Consider the following 24,154-nt stretch of genomic DNA (forward strand, 5'->3'; position numbering starts at 1 on the left):
GAGGATCAAAAGCAAACATACATGTACATAAATGAAGATTAATGAATATATTTACTTTGGCAGTAGGGTCCAAACCAGTCATCAAGGCACTGTCCATCGCACAGTCCTCTCTGTATCTCACAGGCTTCTTGAGCACAGTGGCATTGCTGAAGACAATCCAGACCAAAGGTTCCTCCTTCACACTCTACATGATGAGCATTAGATGAACAACATTTTAAAACAAAAGTTCAACCTTTGAAAGGGTGAAGTCGAATGAAATTACATTTTTATGAAATAGACAAAGGAAGTGGTCTGTTGGCAGGTTCACTATGATTATTGAATTTTAATGATAATTTTAACATGATCTGTATTAATAATGTATAACTGATAATCATAAGAATTGATAAACGTACGGAAATGTTACCATTTTCATTAGATAGCCTGCAGTCTACTTGAAGGAAAAGTAAACAAAAAATAATCACAATATAAATAATTGAATTTGCATGCAGACATAATTTTCTCCAGACCTGCCAATTTCAAATGAATGTAATATCATGAGCTAGAATGTCTTCCTAATTTGGGACAGATATTTTGTATTGCTAGATCTTCAAGCAGCATGCAATTCCATTTAAGTCCTTAAACTCATCATGGCAATAGTTTGAAATTATCAATGCAAAGGCATTGTAACAACAGTTTAGAGATTAAATGAAGTTTCGAGGGGAAAAGGAAGGAAGTCCTCACTTCCTGAATTGTTTGTATTCCAAGCAGTTTTTTTTCGTAAATTTAACCAAAATCAAAATTCAATAAATCATCAACAAAAGAAAATTACATTTTTTTTCTTTCCAAAAATTCCTTGTAAAACATGACTCAGCATTGTGCTAGGTCATGCCTGATATGTGAAAAAAAAAATATGGAATAAACATCAAACAACCTCAGCATTAAGCCTTATTAAACTGGGGGGGGGGTTAATTTGACCCCCCCCCCCCCTCGACAAATTTCATCACTACACCGTCGCGCAAAGTTTTTTGATCGCGCCGCTCACTGACTTTTTACTACGCAACATTTTGTAAGTGCATGTCAGACGCGAAATTGCTCAAAACATGATTCCGTGTACAAAGTCAATGCAAATTGTGTTTTTCAACCAAAAATCATAGATGTATGATTATTTTTACTTTTGTTGGTTTAAATGGATTTATTTTATGCTATTTATGATCGCAGAAGGGTCCCAGACAAAGTTCATTGGAAAAAAACAATAAAAAACAAAGGCTTGAAAAAACGAAGAAATACATACATGTAAGAATTTAATAAACAATAAAATACATAAGAAATTAATTATATTTTTGCAATTTTTTGTAGAAATTTGTTAGAAATGTAATAATTGATACTCCAACCAAAATTAGCATTCTACTAGCTATATAAATTGAGTTAAAGGCAAAAACATACACAAAAAACAAAAATTAGGGCCAATTTCATACGCTTATTTGCATAATAAATTAATTAAAAATATAAAGAATTAATTTTTTTTCAAATTCTACCATACTGTCTAGTACTTTACATCCGGCTCTACGTGCGTGCAAATTTTCGCGGCGATCGCGCGATCAGCGGCCGAGATCTGGGGGGGGGGTCAAATTGACCCCCCCAGTATATACTGGTCTGAAATAGCCAAGTTAAGATAGGGTTAAAACACTTGCAACAATGTAGTAAATAAGTGTCTAGACCAACTAGCCTGTATAATATCCGAAAAGCTTTTTGTAGCTTGATATCAATCAAGGGACACATATTTAACTAATGCAGAATACTCTTTCAATAACAAGTAGGTGTTGGGATTCGTGTAAGAGTGAGGGTGTGTGCGGGGATAAGGGTAAACTTGTTAGGCAAAGCCCAATCCCAAATTTTTGGTCGGGAAAAATGAAAAAAAAATATCTATGACTGATATATTGTCTCTTAAAATTGGAATAGGAGTCACTCAAATGCATTCATTTACCTTGACAATTTTCCTGACCGTCGCGTATGCTGTATCCTAAGGCACACTTCTCAGGACATGCTCCTGTTGTTTTATCACATGATACATCATCCATGCAATGACATTTATCAGTACATTGAGATCCATAGTAACCAGCCTCACATATATCAGGAACTGAGAAATCACAAGGAAAAAATAAACAATTAATTAGACATAGTAAATGTAGCAATTATAATCTATCACCATGGATATTGAACATGCTTTTCTTATACTAGAAGAAGCAAGCATTTTCCTTCAAACAAGGGATTTCCAAACTGTCTCCCTAGATATTAATTCAATTATTTATTTCTCTGTATTGGTTTAGCTCAGCAGCAAGTACACACTATGGAATAAGACAACGAGTTTGACATTGAATTATGCCTTATTTTGATTGCACAGGTACATGTACTTTGCATGTTGTGAAGACAAAGGTTTTTGTGTTATGATAGAGTTTAAGTGTGCAGTACCTTACATGTACACATGTATGTGCACTGATGTTTATTTCACAATGACAATAGTATTCTATTAGAATGGCTTAAAACATAGACTTACTTTGACAATTGTTCCCTGACCAGCCAGACTGACATCCACCTGTAGTACATATTCCACTAAAAGAGTTACATGATGATACATCACAGTTACATGTTTGTGAGCACCCTGGACCATATGTGCCAACATCACAACCTGAGAGACAGGTTAGAAAAAAAATCACATTTTACATGAATCATTTCTACTCCAGAAAGAATTTATTTTTGCTTCTCCCTCCCTCCCCCTCCTCTTCCCCCTTCACTATTTTTCTTTGCTCACCTTTTTGCCCTTCTTTTTTTGCAATTTTTCTTCACTATTCTTCTACACGATTCTTCTTCACCATTCTTCTTTGCCATTGCTTACTTTACATTGCTTTACCATCAGAACAGCTTATATGTCTAGATGCCTGTTCGTCAATCAAATAGAATGCTCCACACTATCAGTTTTTTTAATGAGACATGGTTCAGTTTATAGAAAACTCTGAAATCTTCATGTACATACCGTGTGAGTCAAAAAAACACCTCGCAAATCCCTAATTTAAGGAATAAATATATATATAACGAACATATAATTATCATTTATATATAATACATTATATGGCCTGAAAGAGTATGATTCCCCATACGTAATCATGATACTAGAACCATATTTATGTGGTATGTTTTAACACTTGGATGATCCGGATGTATTATCTGCAGTGATTTAAATTTTTATTTGCGCCAAAGTAAGGCATTACTGCAATGAATGAATCCAGATGTAAATGACGTCATAATGCTACGAGGGTTGCATTAAACTCCATTTCAAACACTTTTTCAGTAATTTACATTATAATCACTTAGAAACAAACAATTTTTAGTATAAATTCTGAAGTTATTTTCATTGAAAAGGGAATTGCTAATATGTTTACTAACTTATGTAAATGTAGGATTAAGACATCATTTTCCGCTGGGGTTCATTAATTGCAGTCATGCCTTACTTTGGCACAGTTCAGAATTTACATCACTGCTAAAAATATCTACTGATTATCCAAGCGTGGAGACATACCACATATATATGGTATCAAATTGTTTGGGAGAAGATACTCTTACCAACCATATAGTATGATTATGTGTTTATAACATGATATTTTTTTTCTAAAATTGGGAATTGTGAGGTGTCAGGTATTTTATTACTCAAACGGTATATCGATGCATTATGGTGTAATGTACACAACAAAAGCATAATCTCACTTTCAGAGTTTGAAATCATCAAATAAAATGCAAACTTTTTAAGGATGAAAGCACTGTACAAGCTGTAATACAGGTAAAAATTACAGGTCTAAACTGATAGAAACATTAGGCATTTTAACCCTAAGAACACTGGGGGGCTGATTCAGACCCCCCTCCAACACTTTTCGCAATAAATCCGTCATGCAAATTTGTTTTACATCGCTCGCTTACATTTTACTTTCACGTCTTGCGCAACTTTTGAGACCAAAATTGTGACCCCTGGGCACGCAGTTCCGAAATTAGGCAACATTTTGTAAGTGCATGCAGACCAAAAATTGCTCAAAAATGTGAATCCCTGTACAAATCCAATGGTCATTTTCAAACGTGAGTGACACGACAATCGGAGAGGGTTAAGGGCTCATACATGTATCTTTAAACTTAAAGATTATGAATCAATCATGACTACTATTATATACAATGTAGGACTGGCATGGGCCACTACCAGTTTGATTTGAATTCTACAATTTGTTTAGTAGATATGATTGAAAAATGATGCGTGAGTGACACGACAAATTTTGGACATGGGTTTCTGACCATTATCACTTATGATTGGATTCTGTTTTCTTTTGCAAATTGTGCAAAACTTTTCATTTTGAGCCTCAATGATATCTATATCACCATAAAGCTGAACTTCTGTACTTTCTCACAATGCCACTCTTGATATGCGGCACCTTTTAATCGGGTCAAGATCAAACTTTTCCCACCAAGGTACAATACGAGATTTCTGAAATGTTGTACTTGCATGAAATCCAGAGTTCTGATTGGCCTGATAAGGTTCACAGAACAACAGGCACGGGGTATTTGAGGAGATTACCACATGGGAAGTGTGACCTTCCCATGAACCCAGGCGCTGGAACCGTTGGAATTTGCCAGTGTGTGGTCTCTTTGACCAATCAGAGTGCAGTATTCTTGTTTTCAAGCTGCTTTATGTACTTGGCAAATGAAAAGTGTGATCTTGACCCGATTAAACCAATTCTTATTTTGAAATCTATATCATTTTAAAGCATACATATTCAGCTTTATCATGATATAAAAATCATTTGGGCTCAAACAAAAATAAAGTGTGAAAATAGCAGCTTTTGCCAGGTGAAAATAATTATTTTGTAGCATATTTTAGATCAAAATTTTAACCTATATTACAAAATCTTTGAATAAATTCAAACACATGACCTGAAAGAATTATTCTTTTTCTTTACAATGATACCAAATTCATGAAATTCGATGCACAGGTAGAGCAGCAATGACCGAATGAAAAGAGGTGTTTTAGTCCGCATCAAGCTCATTAAATATGCAAAACATCTCAAGTCATGAATATCACTTGGATGAAAGAAGCCACTTTCTTGGGACCTGCCGTCTGACTGCTATATACCGTGAGTGACACGACATCCAAAACGTGAGTGACACGACAAGTGCAAAAATACAACATTTATCTCAACAACGAAAGTAATTTTGGCATGATGTACAAGAGTGAAATCCCATCAACCAAAAAACAAGCTTAATTACATAACAACTGCCTTCTTCAAAGTTGATAATGTGTCATCCTAATGATTTATTCTTGGTTTATGGTCATATTTGCCCATCAACTCACATTCCCTATACCATACCGCATTATTGTCACACTCGGGCTTCTACCACTCTCCTCTTTGGAGGAGGAGGCACTTGAAGGAGGTGTTATGTGGTCTTGGCATTGACATCAACTCAAACATTCTTTTTGTGGCCTGATTTCATTCAAAACTTTAACTCTTTCTCCCTATCTGTATATGACAGTTTACGGGTTTACAATTCAGCATCCACAACTGATGGAATAATTTTTCCTTGTAAGAAAGGTATTCTCAATAGTCACTCGCATCATCTGGCATGGTCTGGTAGCCAATGATGTATGACTCCTTTTTCTTGAAATATTGGATTACAATATTATCCTCCTTAAATTTTTTTAGGCATTGTCCAAATAGGACTTGGCAGCTTTTTTTGTACACTACCAAACCACAGTTACTTGGCTGCACACTTCAGATGGACTATTAGCAAATCCTTGAGAAACTTTAATAGGGATCAAGTTCAACTTATCAAGCATTGGTTTTCTCCTGAACCCTGCTTGTATGTGGACCCCTCCAAAGGCACTGTACCAAAATTCAGAGCTATGATTTTCAGCAGGAATCTTGCAAGCTGCTTTTCATTGCTAATTATCATATTTGATAATAAACCAAACCACAGGTAATACATGGAAAGCCACGAGGTGAAAGACGCATAGTCAGTACCTGATTCTTGCAAAAAGCCACAGCACAGTTTGTTGGTATTACCTACAACTACAAGTCATTAGCCTTTCCTTTGATGAGCCCTTGGATGTTACGCTGAAATTCAATTCAGCATCCCAAACCATCAAATACTCCCCCTATACCTCCATATGGTATAGCTTTTTCCCCACGAGGTCCAGCTCAGTTCTAACCAGGGTAACCCCCTAAGAAAAATTGATCCACATGAAAACACGGCAACTCACCAAAGTTGCTCAAATGCAAATTCGGTCTTGGTTGGGACCTACATAATTTACTCTATCAATTTGTTGTGTGTAATGCAAATCTGCTCTGAACCCACATCGGCCCGCTCACGGTAGTTTGCTGTGCAGACCCTAGTTCATCACTAGTGGTACGAATGGTGGCCAAACAAAGAATGATTTTTAACCAGGCTTTGTGGCAAAAAAGGTTAATTTTAATTAATAAGAAGGGAAAGAGTTTTTTCTGATTTTGAAAGAATGTTTGGTGTTTACGGAGATCTCTTCATACACTTTTCTACCATTAGCCTCCGACGAAGATTCTGCTAGGATCGAAAGCTTAGGCCCCTTTTGACTTTCTATTTCTGCAAATTTCAAAATAAGATCCCTGACCTTGCTAGCTTTAAACCTTTCTTAATTAGTGAGACAAAGAAATAACATTCCTAAAAAGATAGGTGAACGTTCTGCTCATTTCCGTAAATGGAGACAGAGAATGTTCAAGTCATACCTGACTAACTTGAACCATCACCAAATCTTTATGCACTGTAAATATGTTCATTACTATGTAGTGGTTTTTCTCCTGATATATTCATTATTTTGTGTTGATTGTTAGTATATTTTTTTATCTCAGTACATCATTAAAATATGAATTAGGATCTGAGTCTTCACACGAATGGAAAGTTGTCAGGATTTTTGAAACTGAGGAAACCATGGAGAGGAAAGAAAATAGAATAGAACTAAACGTCAAATTCAATATTTCCATTGATAGGGGTGAAGTTGGGAAAATGGAAAAAAATATTAGCCTTATATAGGCTTAAATGATGTCAGGAACAACATTTTGACTCCATCCCTGAATTTATCTCGTAAAATGCTTGAAAAATCATTCGATGTCCTTTTTTATACACAAAATGAGACCGTGATAGACACGACATTTCGTGAGTGACACGACACAACTTTAACAGTTAATTTTAGCTTAACCGTAACACATTGGACCAAGTTACTTTATATACAATAAGGTATGGGAAAACTGTATTTGCTCCTGTACTGGGATAAATTAATTTTCAGAATACACAGCTCTAGAAAACTTTTTGTCTTTAAAACGTGAGTGACACGACAACCAGTTTTGAAAACTTTAAAGATCTACATGTACTTTTTTCAGAAAAACACTTTAGATAATTTTTTTTGGTGTTATTTAGGAGTTAGATACAATACAGAGCTTGTATCTTGCTAACAAATATGCTTGAAATACAAATTTTATATTGTGATAGGCAATATGTGAATTTTAATGCAAAAATCAGCATTTTGTAACATGAAATTTCCCTTGCACTAAATTCACTGTATTTCAAGACACAATGAATAATTTTATGTAACTGAAATGGAAAAACATACTTCGAGATGTCTAGTTTCAAAAACCATTGAAGCCTACTGATTTATAGCAAGTTTTAATTTTCACCCCCATGTCCACTTATGTTTGAAAATGACCCAATGCAAATAATATTTTTAGCCAAAATTCATAAATGTATCATTTTTTTTCCTACTGACTAAAATCAATTAATCTCATCTTGTTTTGGGGTAAAATAAAGTCCCCAAAAATTTTCATTGAAAAAATATAAGTCCAAAACCAAAAAAAAGAAATTTAGTAAATGATAAAATACATAAGAAAATAAATGTGATGTTGAATGTTTCCAAAATACACTTGATCAAATCCCTATAAAGAGTCTGTGAACCAAAAATTTGCATTTTTACTTAATTAGAGCAATATTTTGATTTTACGCATAAATTACTCAGCAATGAGATTTTTCGCTTAATTTGATCGTATAATTTTGTAGATCATGCCGTGGGTAACGTGTGGGCCAATTTTCGTTGTGATTGCGCGATCGAGGGCCAAGATCATCACCTCCCCCGCGGTCTTCTTAGGCGTTGAAATAGTCTTGTCTATTTCGGGGTAATGCTCTTAATTTTTATGTATTTTCTAAGTAACATTTACCAGTCTATAACTGGAACAAGATTTACAGACACCATTGACCACAAGGCTTACCACTATCGCATGCAAGACCTTGAGAACCAACATCACATGAACATCCATAAGGATCAGGTAGGCAAAACAAATTTCCACGACAGCTAGTGGGCGAGTTACCACTTGAGCAAAAAAATTCACAGGTTAATCCAAACTTATTTCCTCCATTATCCCTGCAAACTGGAGAAAAAAAATAATTGGAAATGGAGAGATACATTACATGGTTCATTGTATAGTTCGTAATCCTATATATCAAAGATATCAGAGTCACACATTTTAACAAACCTTAGCATTATTCAAATTATTTATTCTATAAACTAGTACCACATTTACATGTACTACAAACAAATCAACCATACATGTATTCCCTGCATTATTTGCTCACCTATTTTCCAAAGACATTTCCAAGAGTGTGTTAGGACTATAATACATGTACATGTAAGTCATTTCATGTACTTTGTTAATATCCTTACTAACATTGCAAAACATAAATTGATTTATGATGATGATGGACATAGCAATATGAATCATAATTATAGTAATAACAAAATAATATTAATAATAATTAATATTAACCTAAAAATCAATGACCATACTCACTTTCTAAACAGTTTTCTCCCATGAAGTTGTTAGGACAGATACAAAGACCAGACTTGTCATCACAGACTCCACCGTTATAGCAGTTATCACAGATACCATAGCATTCAGGTGGACCCCACTTACCAGCAGGACATTCTAATATCATACACAAAAGAGACAAATAGAAAGAACAAGATAAACAGATAACTAGCCGATACCATGGAAAGTTCCATTGCCTCGTTGAAAACAAGTAAGTATGTCAAAGTATGTTTTGTTATTAAGGTAATTTCAAATCATTCTATTTAAAAGTGATTAAAATTAAAGCAAAGATTACCCCTGACAATAAGTCGGAATATTCCTCCTCTGTTTTGATCCCTCTCGCCATCATAGTAGATCTCATAAATCCCTTGGTCTGATATCTGGATTGGGTTTGGGAAGCTGATATTGGTCTGTCCCTCAAATTGTGTAAGAACATCACCACCATCTTTCCTCCATGTAATCACATTGCCATTATCATCAGGTTGGTATCGATTAGTCATTGAGATCACCACTCCTGTGTCATTCACATTGACTGTCTTTGTAAACACGCCATCACTTGTTATGAATTTAGCTGTTAATATAAAGATGACCAAATTAAAGAATCTGTACGTGTTATATCTGATCCTGTCATGATTAGTGCAGTTGTGATTATTATCCAAATTTAGTAGTCCATGTATTCTTTAAAGGTCAAGTCCACCCCAGAAAAATGTTGAATTGAATCAATAGAGAAAATTCCAACAAGCATGACACAGCCATTTCATCCAAATATCAATATTCTTCATTTCACGGTATAATGAACATTTAATGAAAACAAAAAATTGATCTTCAAATATCATATGCAAGTATTGTTTCATTTTGGTAACTGAAATTATCTTTTCTCAATTTTTTTCGTTATGTTCATGACCAATTAACATTGATTCAAAGATTCAAAGACGTTTAATTAAACATTCACGCTTGAATGAACATGTGGAATGTGATTGGCTCTTTTCTACATTATTGAAAAAAAATGCAATTGCTACATGTAACTATGGATGTCTGTCACAAACCTCCTTGCATAGTTCATTTGATTTGGTTTTATATCCTGATGTCTAATGCTTCAGTGAGAGCACACAATATCAAAAAATTATGCAAATGAGAAGAAAGTTCAAGGCCTTGGCCCAACTCTGTGCCATATCGAATGATTATTTTGGTGTGCGCCCTTAGGATAGTGTTACTCTGAAGCCATGTGCGAAGTTTCATGAAAAAAACTGTCAGCAGATATAACAACAAGTGGAATGCCTCTGGCGGTCTCACCTGCATCACGCGATTCAATATAGCAGCAGTGCTGACTTTGAAAACTACTCTAACTCGAATAAGATGTGCCGTGATACTTGGTTACTCTTATGTCCACGTTTTATGAACTAGACTAATATACTTACAGAGATATGATGGTAATTCAACAAATACCCCCAACATGGCCAAAGTTCATTGACCTTACATGACCTTTGACCTTGATCATGTGACCTGAAACTCGCACAGGATGTTCAGCGATACTTAATTACTCGTATGTCCAAGTTTCATGAATCAGATCCATAAACCTTCAAAGCTATGATGGTAATTCAACAGATACCCCATTCGGCCAAAGTTCATTGACCTTTTACCTTGGTCATGTGACCTGAAATGCACACAGGATGTTCAGTGATACTTGATTACTCTTATGTCTAAGTTTAATGACCTAGACCAATATACTTTCAAAGTTATGATGGTAATTCAACAAATACCCCCAATTTGGCCAAAGTTCATTGACCCTAAATGACCTTTGATCTTAATCATGTGACCTGAAACTTGCACAGGATGTTCAGTGATACTTGATTACTATTATGTCCAAGTTTCATGAATCAGATCCATAAAATTTCAAAGTTATGATGGTAATTCAACAGATACCCCCAATTTGGCCAGTTTATTGACCCTAAATGACCTTTGACCTTGGTCATGTGACGTGAAACTCATGCAGGATATTTAGTGATACTTGCTTAACCTGATGTAAGATTTTCATGAACAAGGTCTATATATTTTCTAAGTTATGATGACATTTCAAAAACATAACCTTATAAAGTTAAAGAGAAATTCCAGTAGTTGCAGTATACTGATTTCATGAGAAAGTCTGTAAAACAAGGCTTAATTGTCAGTATATCATCCAGGATCTAGATCTGGTACAGTTACATAAACTAAACTTCGTGAAATCTTGAAATCTACACTGAAAAATGTTCGGACTGAAGATCCCCAACACAGATAAGTGCACGTGGGAGAGTGTATAAGTATTGCTTTGAATGTCGGGCCCGACGCTCTATCCGAATCCTGTGCTTATTTGCTGATTTCTCAGCAATTACACAATTTCTTCCAGAATCCTTTGGCACATACGTTTTATTTATACAAACAGACATTTTGGTAGTCATTTCATTGGATTCTGTACGAACTCATTTTGATATCGTTACCAAAACTAGCATTTACCTTTAAGATTTTGATGTCGATTCCCCCAACATGGTCTAAGTTCATTGACTCTAGATGACCTTTGACCTTGGTCATGTGACATGAAACTCAGGCAGGATGTTCAGTAATACTTGATTAACCTTTTGGACAAGTTTCATGAACTAGGTCCATATACTTTCTAAGTTTATGCTGTCATTTCAAAAACTTGACCTTCAGTTAAGATTTGGTGTTCACTCCGCCGTCGCCATCACCGCCGTCGGAAAAGCGGCGCCTATAGCCTCACACTGCTATGCAGGTGAGACAAAAACATCCATGAAACAAACCCGTATTTCTCTTTTGTTAAAATTTTGACTCCCTCTCTCATAGATATTGTGTACACTATGGGTGCATATATGTTTAAAGGTCAAGTCCACCTCAGAAAAATGTTGATTTGAATCAATAGAGAAAATCATACTAGCACAATGCTGAAAATTTCATTAAAATCGGATTTAAAATAAGAAAGATGTTGTTTGAAGGTTTGCATGGTGGTATGTACAAAAACGCTGATGTGGTTTACGGTACACCATGTGAAGTGTTATAGAAACAGTGGATAGAAGAAGAGAAGAAATGGATAGGCGAGAAAGTGGAGATTTGAGAGTAGAGTATTCTTTCTTGAAAGTAGTCCTGAAAGGGACTGTAAACCAGGAAAGATTGATGAGTTGAGAACAGCTTGAGTAGTAGAGCTAGTGAGGAGATGCTGGCTTGAGTCGGCGAGTAGAGATGATGAGCAATAGAGAGACTCGACGTTTTGGGCAGGTTGACTGTCCGTCTTCAGGAGTGAGTGTTCGTTCGGCGTGCGGCGGTACTTATGGCGTTCGTGCGGACGTGGGGGAAAGCGCTGGGCCGGCGGTCACGGCGGGCTGACGTCGTAGGTGGCGCTCTGTGCGTGGGTCGGCGGTTTTGGCGGGAAACGAGTTGGCGTGGTATGCGGACGCGGTGTGTAGAAGGCGGGGTGAGTTACGGCGGCGTGTGTGTGTGTCGGCGGCATGGTACATGTAGGTACATCAGTGGTGGCGTTCTGTGCGTGTTGGTCGGCGGACTCGTCGGGTAGGCTTCGGCGGGATTGAGTGGGTGGCCTGGTGTACGGATGAGGTGTTGGGTCATCGGCGGAGGTTGTAGCGAGGTGTCGGTGTCGGTGGCGTGTGCGTCGGCGAAGTTGCTGGTTGAGTTGGTGATTCGATCAGACTGCTGTGTTGGGTAGGAGGGCTTGGTGGGGTGACGGTGGACGGCGGGTTGCTTGTGGAGTTGGTTGTGGATTGGTTGGAAGTTGGGTGGTGACGTAGGATTGGGTGCCAGATGGTGCTGATGTGGAGGCCAGGGTCTTGAGGCACGGTGTTGTGTTGATGTATCTCAATGGCTTCCCTGACCCTTCTGGTATTCCAGTGCCGGATGTTGGTGATTAGTTGACTCTTGTCCCAGTCTATGTTGTGATTTTCCTGTTGTGCGTGTTTGACGATGGCAGATCGGTCCCAGTCGCTGCGTCGGTGGTGGGTCTTGTGTTCCTTGAGTCTGGTGTCGAAGTCTCGGCCGGTTTCTCCAATGTAGACTTTGCCACAGTCGCAGGGGATCTTGTAGACGCCTGGTTGCTTGTTGGATGGGTGCTTGTCCTTGTGAGAGTGCAGGATGGAGTGTAGCTTGGGAGAGGATTGGTGTCTGATGAGGATGTTGGCAGAGTGAAGGATGCGTTGTAGTCGGTGTGAAGTCTTGCCGATGTAGGGAAGTGCTATGGTGGCGATAGGCTTGGTTTCGGATGGGTTTTCGGTGCTGTTGGTGCTGGGTTGGTGGCTGGACGGTTGAGTGTTGATCCTTCTCCTGGGGTAATGGTTGATGGTGGTGAGTGCATTGGTCACGTGCTTGAGTTCCTGCTGTAAGTGTGCCTTGTCGCTGAGTTGGTGGGCTCGTCTGATGAGAGTGTCGGCGACTGATTGGTGGACGGATGGGTGGTGGTGTGAGCGGAAATTGAGGTAGCGGTCTGTGTGGGTGGGTTTTCGGTACACTCACTCCTGAAGACGGACAGTCAACCTGCCCGAAACGTCGAGTCTCTCTACTGCTCATCATTTCTACTCGCCGACTCAAGCCAGCATCTCCTCACTAGCTCTACTACTCAAGCTGTTCTCAACTCATCAATCTTTCCTGGTTTACAGTCCTTTCCAGGACTACTTTAAAAAAAGAATACTCTACTCTCAAATCTCCACTTTCTCGCCTATCCATTTCTTCTCTTCTTCTATCCACCGTTTTTATAACACTTCACATGGTGTACCGTAAACCACATCATCGATTAAAATAAGAAAGTTATGACATTTCAAAGTTTCGCTTATTTTTAACAAAATAGTTATACGAACGAGCCAGTTACATCCAAATGAGAGAGTCCATGATGTCACTCACTCACTATTTCTTTTGTTTTCTATGGTTTAAATTATTTCCATTATTACGAATTTGATGATTAGGACCTCCTTGCCTGAAGCACAAAATGTTAAAATAATGGAATTCCACATGTTCAGGGAGGAATGAAACTTCATTTCACATGACAATGACGAGAAAATAAAAATATTTCATATTTCATATAACAAAATACAAAAGAAATATTGTCATCAGTTCCCTCATTTGCATACCGACCGAGATGTGCATATAACTGTTTTGTGAAATGAAGCGAAACTTTAAAATGTCATAACTTTCTTATTTTACATCCGATTTTGATGAAATTTTCAGTGTTATGCATGTTGAATTTTTCTCATTTTATTAAAATCAAGTTTTTGTTGGGGTGGACCTGTCCTTTAAGAATATGTAACCCCTTATTCAATATGGTGGGACTTTTTTTAAGGCTGTCTTTAACGATGTCATTTGGTAGTAATATTAATCAACCTATGAGCAGAATTCTGTGCAAAAATGAAATCAATTTGTTTATTTATGGATGAGTAAGCACTCATCAAAGTGGGAGAAGGGGCATTTTCAATGTCACATACTCATTTTGAGGGCCAATAAAGTGAATAATGGGGGCAAATTCGGTTTCAAATGTGACTTAATTGCTGTTGTTTTTAACATCCATCATTTTTGTCACCACACACTTTCCAAACTTTTTACATTTTTATGGTTGAGTGAGCACATTCAAAAACTTTGGAGTGAATACTCTTTATACTGCATGAATGCATTATTTTCCTAACAATGGAACAGTTGAATTCATGGACAAATCAGTGGTGGATACAGAATTTGAAAATGGGGAGGGGCTGAGCAATTTGGGGAGCCAATTACATTTTCCGATTAAAATGTTTTAACAAGTTTAGAGGTAACTACCATAAACCCATATGATGATGTGTCACAAAAATTGTGGTCACTCAACCATGAACATCCGTTATCAAAATTGTGTGTGGAGTGGCTATTATGGATAGTATAACAACATTAACACCATAGAATTAACCTAAAAACAACATTTGTCCAATGCTGTATTTACAGTCTGAAAAATGACTCTTGTGACTTTCAATAATGGTCATTTTTAATTCAATCTTTGATTATTCATGCATGATTCAACCGATCGATCTCACTTTTCCCAAGGAGTTGCTTAATGAATGTAGAAAACCACCTCCGAAATATCATATCTCCAAACTATTCCATTCAAAAGTTACAGCAATTTGATTTGGGGGGGACTTACTTTTTTGTGTGTATAGTTTGCTGTTATTGGAAGTCGGGGTATTCGCCCCTTCCGGCGGGCAGCTTGCATTGCGTGAGTATGGTTCAATAAATGCTTGAACATTATTCAATTGTGACTGGTTGTCCATCTTTGTAGTACTTTCTTAATAATGGCGTAGAGTCGCACTTAAATGCTGATGCGTACAGGATTTGCAACATGTAATCTTACACTCTAAAAACTGTGGTGTTAAAACTGACACCAGTTGGTGTTAATAGAGGACCACACCCCAAAGTGTTAAAATTACACCCTAGAGATTGAACAAAACACGAAAGAGTGTAAACCAAAGGTGTTGTAATAACACCTATAGGTGTTGAAGTAACAGTCAATTTAACACTGGTGTAAAATAACTGGTGTGGTCCTCTATGTACACTGGTTAACACCACAGTTTCTGCTGTGTATTGATCAATATTCACTAGTGTGCATCTACTTGGCATGATATTGGCATGATCTGACCAATGCGGTCATGCCTTTCATACTGTATGCAACTAGGCATTCATTAAAGTGCGACTCTAACTCAAACTTAAATCTTTGTAAAACACCCCCAGGAAAGGTTCTCTGTAAATAGCCAAAATAGTAACTTGGTCTTCAAAAAGGAAAAAATGGAAGACTGGCTATGAATCTGAAAAAAATATACGATTCTTGTTCTTCATACCTCATACTTCAGTCTTATTTGAAGCTGTAAAGTTATGGAGAAGAAACAATGCAAGAATTTCTCTGACATCATTTTTTCTGGATGACTTAAAAGCTTCACTGTAATTGTACAGAGTGCACATCTCGTGCCTGAGTGAACCCTGAAAAAATAACAGTTAGTCTTTAAAGCTCTCTCCAAACATGTTTTACATACAATCAAGTGCTGGCTATTGTTGACCACTTTTGACAAGTTACAGAATCATTTTAAAGCATTAGTACGTGCTTTTACAAGCTTAAAGATCTCAACATTCATTTTGTGCGACTTATGGTTGGTTTTGGAGCACTACAAGGCATATTATGACAGTAATTATTATCTCATTAAATATGATCACAAATAACGTAGCACTCATTTCCTTTCATAGAGAAAGAAAGAAGGACTTAATAACAGGGTGAACCGAATATAAGAAGAGTAAGAGGGAAAGAAAAAAGAGACAGGCAGATACAACAAGTGGAGAGCCTCTGGCAGTCTCACCTGCATCACGCGATTCGATATAGCAGCAGTGCTGACTTTGAAAAGTACTATAAAATAATTATTCCCCCCCAAAAAACATTCACATAGTGATACAATACTACGTTCATTGACAATAAATGACATTTGACCTTGATCATGCGACCTAAGGCTTGTCAGTGATACTTGAAGGAAGCCAAAACCCAAGAAGAAAAGCAATCTAATTGGAAAGAGTAAAATGAGAGAAACAATAAAAAAAAAAGTTTCATCAAAATCGGTTATGAAATAAGCAAGTTATGGACGTTTTTAAGGTCTTGTTGTACTTTCTATGCTGGGGAAGCTCAAATTGGCAAACGTGCTTCAAAATAGCTGATTTTTGTGGATAACTCTCCATTTGTTTTATACATAAATTTTCAGATTTTCCCCTTCTTTTACATATTTCACATTATCTCCTTCTGACCTTGATATATGTGGTGTGAATTATATTTTCCGTGACATATGTTGTGCATAGGAGGCCAGATGCAATTCAAAAGATAATGAGGAAAATCTAAAAATTTGTGTACAAAACAAATGGAGAGTTGTCCACAAAATCAGACATTTTGAAGCATGTTTGCCAATTTGAGGATCCCATAGAAAGTACAAGAGTTTTCAAACTTCCATAACTTGCTTATTTCATAACTTTCATGAAACTTTTTTTTATTGTTCCAATCATTTTACTCTTTCCAATAAGATTGCTTCTCTTCTTTGGTTTTGGTTTCCTTTAATTACCCCTATAAAATTTCCATAAACTATATTTATAAACTTTGAAAGTTATGACAGCAATTTAATAATTACCTCCAAAATGGCCAAAGTTCAATGACCTTAAATGACCTTTGACTTTGGTCATGTGACCTGAAACTTGCATGAGATGTTCAGTGATACTTGAGTACTCTTGTCCAAGTTTTATGAACTAGATCCATACACTTTCAGAGTTACATGTATGATGGTTATTCAACAAATACCTCTAACATGGACAAAGTTCTTTGACCTTTGAACCTTTGTCATGTAACCTGAAACTCGCACAGGATGTTCAGTGATACCTGATTACTCTTATGTCCAAGTTCTATGGACTAGACCAATACACCTACAGAGTTATGATGGTAATTCAACAAATACCCTCAATATGGCCAAAGTTCATTGACCTTAAATGACCTTTGACCTTGGTTATTTGACCTGAAACTCCACAAGATGTTCAGTGATACCCGGTTAATACTCTTATGACCAAGTTTCATGTATCAGATCCATAAACTTTCAAAGTTATGATGGTAATTCAACAGATACCCCCAACATGGCCAAAGTTCACTGACCTTTGACCTTGTTCATGTGACCTGAAATTAGCAGAGGATGTTCAGTGATATTTGATCACACTTATGTCCAAGTTCTATGAACTGGACCAATAAACATTTAAAGTTATGATGGTAATTCAATAAATACCCCCAACTTGGCCAAAGTTCATTGACCTTAAATGACCTTTGACCTTGATCATGTGACCTGAAACTCCCACATGATCTTCAGTGATATTTGATAAACCCTATGTCTAAGTTTCATGAACTAGGTCCATATATTTTAAATAAGTTATGATGACATTTCAAAAACTTAACCTTAGGTTAAGATTTTGATGTTGATTCCCCAACAAGATCACGTTCATTGACCCTAAATACCTTTGACCTTGGTCATGTGACCTGAAACTCAGGCGGCATGTTCAGTAATACTCGATTAACCTTATGTCCAAAATTGAAGAACTACATGTAGGTCCATATACTTTCTTAGTTATGCTGTCATTCAAAAAACTTAACCTTTGGTTAAGATTTGGTGTTGACGCCGCCACCGTCGGAAAAGCAGCGCCTATTGTCTCACTCTGCTATGCAGGTGAGACAAAAAGGGCAGCTATTTTTGCTGATTTTGACCAAAATAATATATATAATTTTACCATCACTTCTCTGGAAAAATGTAGTAACCCTTGTATTTTCTCGATTTTCTTTTTCAGCTTCACAGTAGAAGGGACCAAAACCATCTGAAGGCCAATTATTGCTGTTAGGGAATTTGACCACTCTGATATGACTATGTACATGATGTTGCTGATCACTTGGTGGTGATTTGTCTGTTGTAATAGGTGCAGATCGACCAAATAACAATGAGGCATCTCTGTCCGGTACACTGCGGTAGCATTGGTACTCTACACCAGAGGATGTCTCTATCGTGGTATATTTTGCGGTCAGCACTGTGATGTGAACCACCTCACCTATAACATAAATAACAAAAAACAATTTGATTGCAGTTTGCAGGGGGGAGGGGGTGGCACTCAACTATACATGTATTGCTATACACACATGCAACAACAAAAAACATATAAAAATGTTAACTTTTGCTGATTATTGCACACTGTTTGTGTAACATGATTTGGGTGTCAAAAGGCTAATATCGGGCAAAATTGTCAAAAATTATTGTGAAAATACTTGAATCAGGTATGTATTTGACCAATATGGATAAAACTTGTTTAGGGTGGGTTTGTAAAAGCTGTAGTCGTGCATGTGTACAGCAATATGCTTAAGTGCCCCCCCCCCCCCCCCCCCCGGGCTTGTAGAGATGTCTTAATGCAAACCATGTAATTATGGTTCGTATCTGATGAAAAAGATGTTTCCAAATGGTGTGGGTGGCTGAGGCACATCTGGTTAGCCCTACTAAGGTACATGTATATAGCCTGGCTATTAGATATTGCATAAAACCCAGTAGTGAGGGGGCCAGGGGAGGGGGGTGGGCTATTTGATTTGTGGATTTTAAAGAGCTCATTTATAAAAACAATGCCTTTAACAATACTGATTTTCATACAGGAAAGATTTTTAGATTTTGATCTGAAATTGTTATTTAGCCCATATACAATGCAGAGGGCCCAAATACAAGTTATCATATCTAAACTCTTTTCTGGAGGCTTTTTTCCTCAACAAATAGTAGGTTTGGATTGAGTCTGCAAGCAAGGAACAATTTACCTATCCAACCAAAAAAGAATGGTGCATGATGAGGCTTCAATTACTTTTCAACCACTATCTATATTGTCGTCTGACAAAAGCTTTACCCAAACCATTTCCTGAGCCTATGGAAACAAAAAAAATATGGATCAACCATCTACCACCTTGAGCTCATAAGCAGAAAAAGAAAACATTACAAAAAAAAAAGAAGAAAGAAGAAGATGACCAAAAACAAATATGAAGAAAAAAACAACATTAAAATGTTCTCAAGGGTCCATTAAAAAAACAAGATGAATCATCAGCCATCAATTAAATTTCCACTTCTTCATTCTCGATTGGAATATCTTTGATATTGTCATTTTGTCTCACAACCAATGCCATTGTTTCAATCACAAATTAAAAAAATATGGGGAAATTGGGCAACCTTGGAATGTGTCTGTTTCCATATCTTTTCCTATTTTAGTCTTTACTAAGTTAACAAATTTTGCCCCCATATTCAAAGCAATTCAAAACTTTTTGCATGCTATTTATAACTTCATGTTTTCATTATGTCACCCTTCTAGAAAAAAAAACAGTCACCATTCTGTGAAACAGTGTGAAAACTGCTTCACACTGCATTCACATATTAATTCCACTGTCAAAAATTGATAAATTTTCTTACACTGACATACGGTGTGCAAACAATGGCTTTTCCCCACACGGTGACTTATCCGCAGATTTAAATGTGCTCAATTTTGTTACACTGTCCTAGGTGAATGTTCAATAAGAAAATATACACAGTGAACAGATATGGTGAAATGTTCACTAATCATAGTTTTGAAAAACCCAATGGAAAAATTTGCACAAAACAATACCCGATTGACTATATACTACATGTATATCTGATTATTTGACAAGGTTTATAAGCATATTTTTATTGACATTTTATGGAGATTTTACCACTCATATGACAATGAATTTGAATTTTGAAAGGATATGCTATTAAATTTATTTACTTTTCGACCAAGAATTTGTTCATGATACATTTTAAAAAACAAGCGTCACACGTCATGGCAGAGCCAAAAAGGCTAGGAATCATCAATCATCATTAATTTCAAATGCCATTGAGATAAATGTGAACAATAAAGTACTTTCATTTGTTGCAAAAATATTTTGTTAACAAAAGAAAATTCTTGATTGAAAGCTACAATTTACCATCATTTTGCATTAAGAAGGTGTTTCAATTTTCTTGGTTTTATGTTTATTCACCTCTTTACTTCCTTGGATAGATACACTATATATTATTTGTTCAACCCACACTGAGAATGTGTTTTCCCCTACAATAATAAGAGATATGAAGATACTTATATGAGGGCAATTCCACATGGGAGAAGGTAAAAACAGTAAATTTCAAAATTAATAGTATGGATCTGAATGTGAGTGACCTTTTCACACAAAACCTTATATTTTAAGGAACTGAAAACCTTTTTCAAAATACCTTTTATGGTTTTTGCTGAACAATCTTTTGAATTTGATGACCATTTTCAATTAGAGAACATATATTTTGGATAAATTTGGTAACTAAAAAAATGTTTTACATTTTTGGTTCAAAATCATCTAATTTTGTGTGTGAAGGTGTAATAATTACCAGAAGCAAATGTCTTTATCATGGGTATTTACAAATTTATCAGAGAAAATTTTGCAATATACTACAAAAATGGATGTAATTCCGTTACCAAAAACTGAAAAAGTTTTTCCTTTGGGGTGGAGTAGAAGAATAATTATAATATGCAGGATGATCTAAACAAAATTGTCATAATCCAGATTGATTTTGCCAAAAATGGCACTGCCAAGAACCAGTTCTAATGAGATCCATAATACTGGACGCACAATCACGGAGTGACCATGTTCACAGTGTGTGCCTTGGAAAAGAATGGCATTTAATTCTTTTGTAAGTGCCTCTACCCTCTGATAAACTCACCCTCGACAATCTGTAGTGAACTTTTCAGTAAAAAAAATTATGGGATGGCTGGGAGTATTTCTATGCTTCAAAGAAGTGGCTATATTTTTCAGATGGAATTGCCGATTAATTTAAGCGATATCTTATGTGTAACTCTCCTTGCATCGGAAGATTCTTTGCAACAAGCCATGGTGAGGGACCAGACTCTGGCATTGGCGAACAGTGTAACGAGCAGTAAAAAGTAATGAGTGGAAAAGGTTGAAGTGAGATCCATAATTTGCAGATGTTGCAAGGGCCACATGCCAAAAACATCATACTAAATCTTGATACAGATGACATTCCGAAAGTATGGTGGATTTTGACAAAGATATTCAATATGTCTTAATTAGCACCAAACCAATAGTGGTTCAGGAGTGGTTCAGGAGCTACCTCATGAATAGGAAGCAATATGTCTTTTTAAACGGTTGCAATTCTCAAATGAAAAAAAATAATTGTGGAGTTCCCCAGGGTAGTATTTTAGGCCCGATTTTGTTTATAATTTATATTAATGATTTTTGTAGATCATCAGATGTTCTTTCTTTCATTCTCTTTGCGGACGACTCCAACTTATTTTTTTCACATAAAAATCCACTTCACCTTGCTAATATAATCAACTCTGAACTAGAAAATGTCACCGAATGGATAAGAGCAAATAAATTGTCACTAAATCTTCAAAAAACAAAATATATGTTGTTTAGCAACTCTATAAATACACTTCCTGTTGATATTATATTTGATGGAACTCCCTTGGAAAATGTATCCCATATTAAGTTTCTTGGAATAATAGTCGATAATAAGCTCTCATGGAAATTTCACATAGATAACATATGTAAAACTATTTCACGCAACATTGGTATAATTAACAAGCTTAAATTTTGTTTACCATTATCGTCTCTGCTGACATTATATTCATCCCTTATATTGCCTTATTTAAATTATGGAATTTTAGCGTGGGGTAATACACAACAAACACTCTTAGACAAATTACTCCTATTACAAAAGAAATCTCTACGTATTATATGTCACACGGCATATTTGTCTCATACTGACCCATTATTTTTTTAAAATAAAATATTGAAAATTAAAGACTTATATTTGTTTAATCTCGGTCAGTTTATGTATAACTATAACAACAACAACCTCCCAAATGTATTTAATTCAATTTTTCCAAAAAATCAATCCATTCACAACTATCCAACAAGGCGATTGGGTGAATTTCATTTACCACTTTTAAGAACTTTGCGGGCTCAGAACACATTTTATATATGATGGACCGAAGTTATGGAACTCACTTCATAATGATATAACAAATGCAACATCTTTGAACTCTTTTAAGACTAAATTCAAATTATCTCTATTAAAACCTTATAATATACTCCCAAATTAAGTTTAATTCATCATCTCTGTCAAGTCATCATTATTACTTTAAAGACTACAATTAAAACATAAAATAATTATTATCCTTTAAAACAAAAAAAAAATCTGACACAAGTCCTTCTCCGATGTGCTCATTATTGAACCTCATACATTATTGTGTCTATCCTCTCCTCTATTTTCTCCTCTCCTGTCCGCTTATCCGCCTTCCTACCGGTTATTTGTTTACGGCATCAATCACATTTTTCGTGCATTATATTCTTTCCAGGTTATTTTATATACTTTTTCTCCTTTTATACACATCATTGAATCCAGTTTGCTTGAGTCCACGACGGCATGTGTTCTATCTACATACAACAACACCCATCCATCTTCTCAGGGCATTCTCCCCTTATTTTTTTTTTTTTTTTTTTCCTTCTCTTTTTCTGGGGGGGGGGGGTGGGTGGGGAAGGGTGGATATTTTTAGGACGGGTTGTTTTGTCCTTTATCTAACTGTATATTTTTGATAACTTTGTATTTATTTTGTGAGTATTTCCCTCTCAGTTATTGATTTTTTTCTCATTTGATTATCTGTATTTATACTTTGCTATTTTGTTATTTTGTTATTTGTTGTGTTATCTATTTTTTTGAGGGGCCCACATTGTACAAGCATTGCTTTCAGTGGGTCCCTCCATTTCCATCTTAATTTAATTTCTATTGAAAAATAGTATACTTATTTAAAACCTACAATGTGTTGCCCAAATTGTCTAAGTGTTTTTTTTTTTTTTTTTTTTTTTCACAACATATGTATCATTATTTTCTTTTTTTGCAACGTATACAAATATTTATGTTTATATATGGTATACAATTCATGTATGTACAATTGATGGAAGTGAAATAAATAAATTTGAATTTGAATAAATAACATAGGTATTATATATTTAAAAAAAAAAAAAAAATACTGTTCTCCACCCCTATGCAATGGATGTTCAGAAACATGCAAAGTCAGCAAAACTCAGCATCATTCAATAATCAGTACTTCATGGATGGAGTAAGTGAGTAATAACGATGACCCTTCAAGTAAGGATGATACACAGAATGAACACTCCTCTAAGGAGAGGATGGTGATAATGTTGAGACCAACAGTGTCATCAATAACAAAACATCTGAGAACAGCAACATAACAGAAGACAAAGTTAATTGGAAATGGGTAGAAATGTACAGCATTCTGCTGTGAAAGAAATTCAAAGAGACAGTGGTAGTATTCTGAGATACATTTGTCTGAGATAAAATACAATATTTTATCTCTATTGAAATAAGTGATATAATAAAATAACCTAAAGTTCTTTCCAAAATTTTATCATTTTATCATATTACCATTTTATCTCTGTTTTATCTCTGTGACACATGTCTATTTATGAAGCAATTTCCAATGAAAAAGGCTGTTTTTTATAGCACTTATCTCATTCAACCAATGAAAAGCCTTTCTGCCATGAGGTTCGGCAAATGAGTGAGATTGCATCAATCAAATTCTGTGCTTACAGGGATTTAATTGAAAAAATGAACAATACTTTATTTTAGAAGTCAATT

At 35.9% G+C, this 24,154-nt stretch overlaps 1 protein-coding gene across 1 annotated transcript in view; it reads right to left on the reverse strand.

Moving 5' to 3' along the window:
- The window catches only part of LOC129271726 (receptor-type tyrosine-protein phosphatase mu-like), a 66,390-nt gene extending 47,885 nt beyond the window's left edge, over positions 1-18,505 (reverse strand). The window contains exons 1-7 of the mRNA XM_064106641.1: positions 18,198-18,505; positions 9,193-9,468; positions 8,880-9,014; positions 8,301-8,459; positions 2,534-2,665; positions 1,964-2,116; positions 56-184 (exon numbers count right to left, since the gene is read on the reverse strand). Of these exons, the coding sequence (XP_063962711.1) occupies positions 56-184; positions 1,964-2,116; positions 2,534-2,665; positions 8,301-8,459; positions 8,880-9,014; positions 9,193-9,397 (913 nt within the window). The 5' untranslated portion in view covers positions 9,398-9,468; positions 18,198-18,505. The remainder of the gene's footprint in view (positions 1-55; positions 185-1,963; positions 2,117-2,533; positions 2,666-8,300; positions 8,460-8,879; positions 9,015-9,192; positions 9,469-18,197) is intronic.
- Positions 18,506-24,154: the final 5,649 nt, after the last annotated feature.

The sequence above is a fragment of the Lytechinus pictus genome, chromosome 11, assembly GCF_037042905.1.
Source record: "Lytechinus pictus isolate F3 Inbred chromosome 11, Lp3.0, whole genome shotgun sequence".
NCBI lineage: Eukaryota > Metazoa > Echinodermata > Echinoidea > Temnopleuroida > Toxopneustidae > Lytechinus > Lytechinus pictus.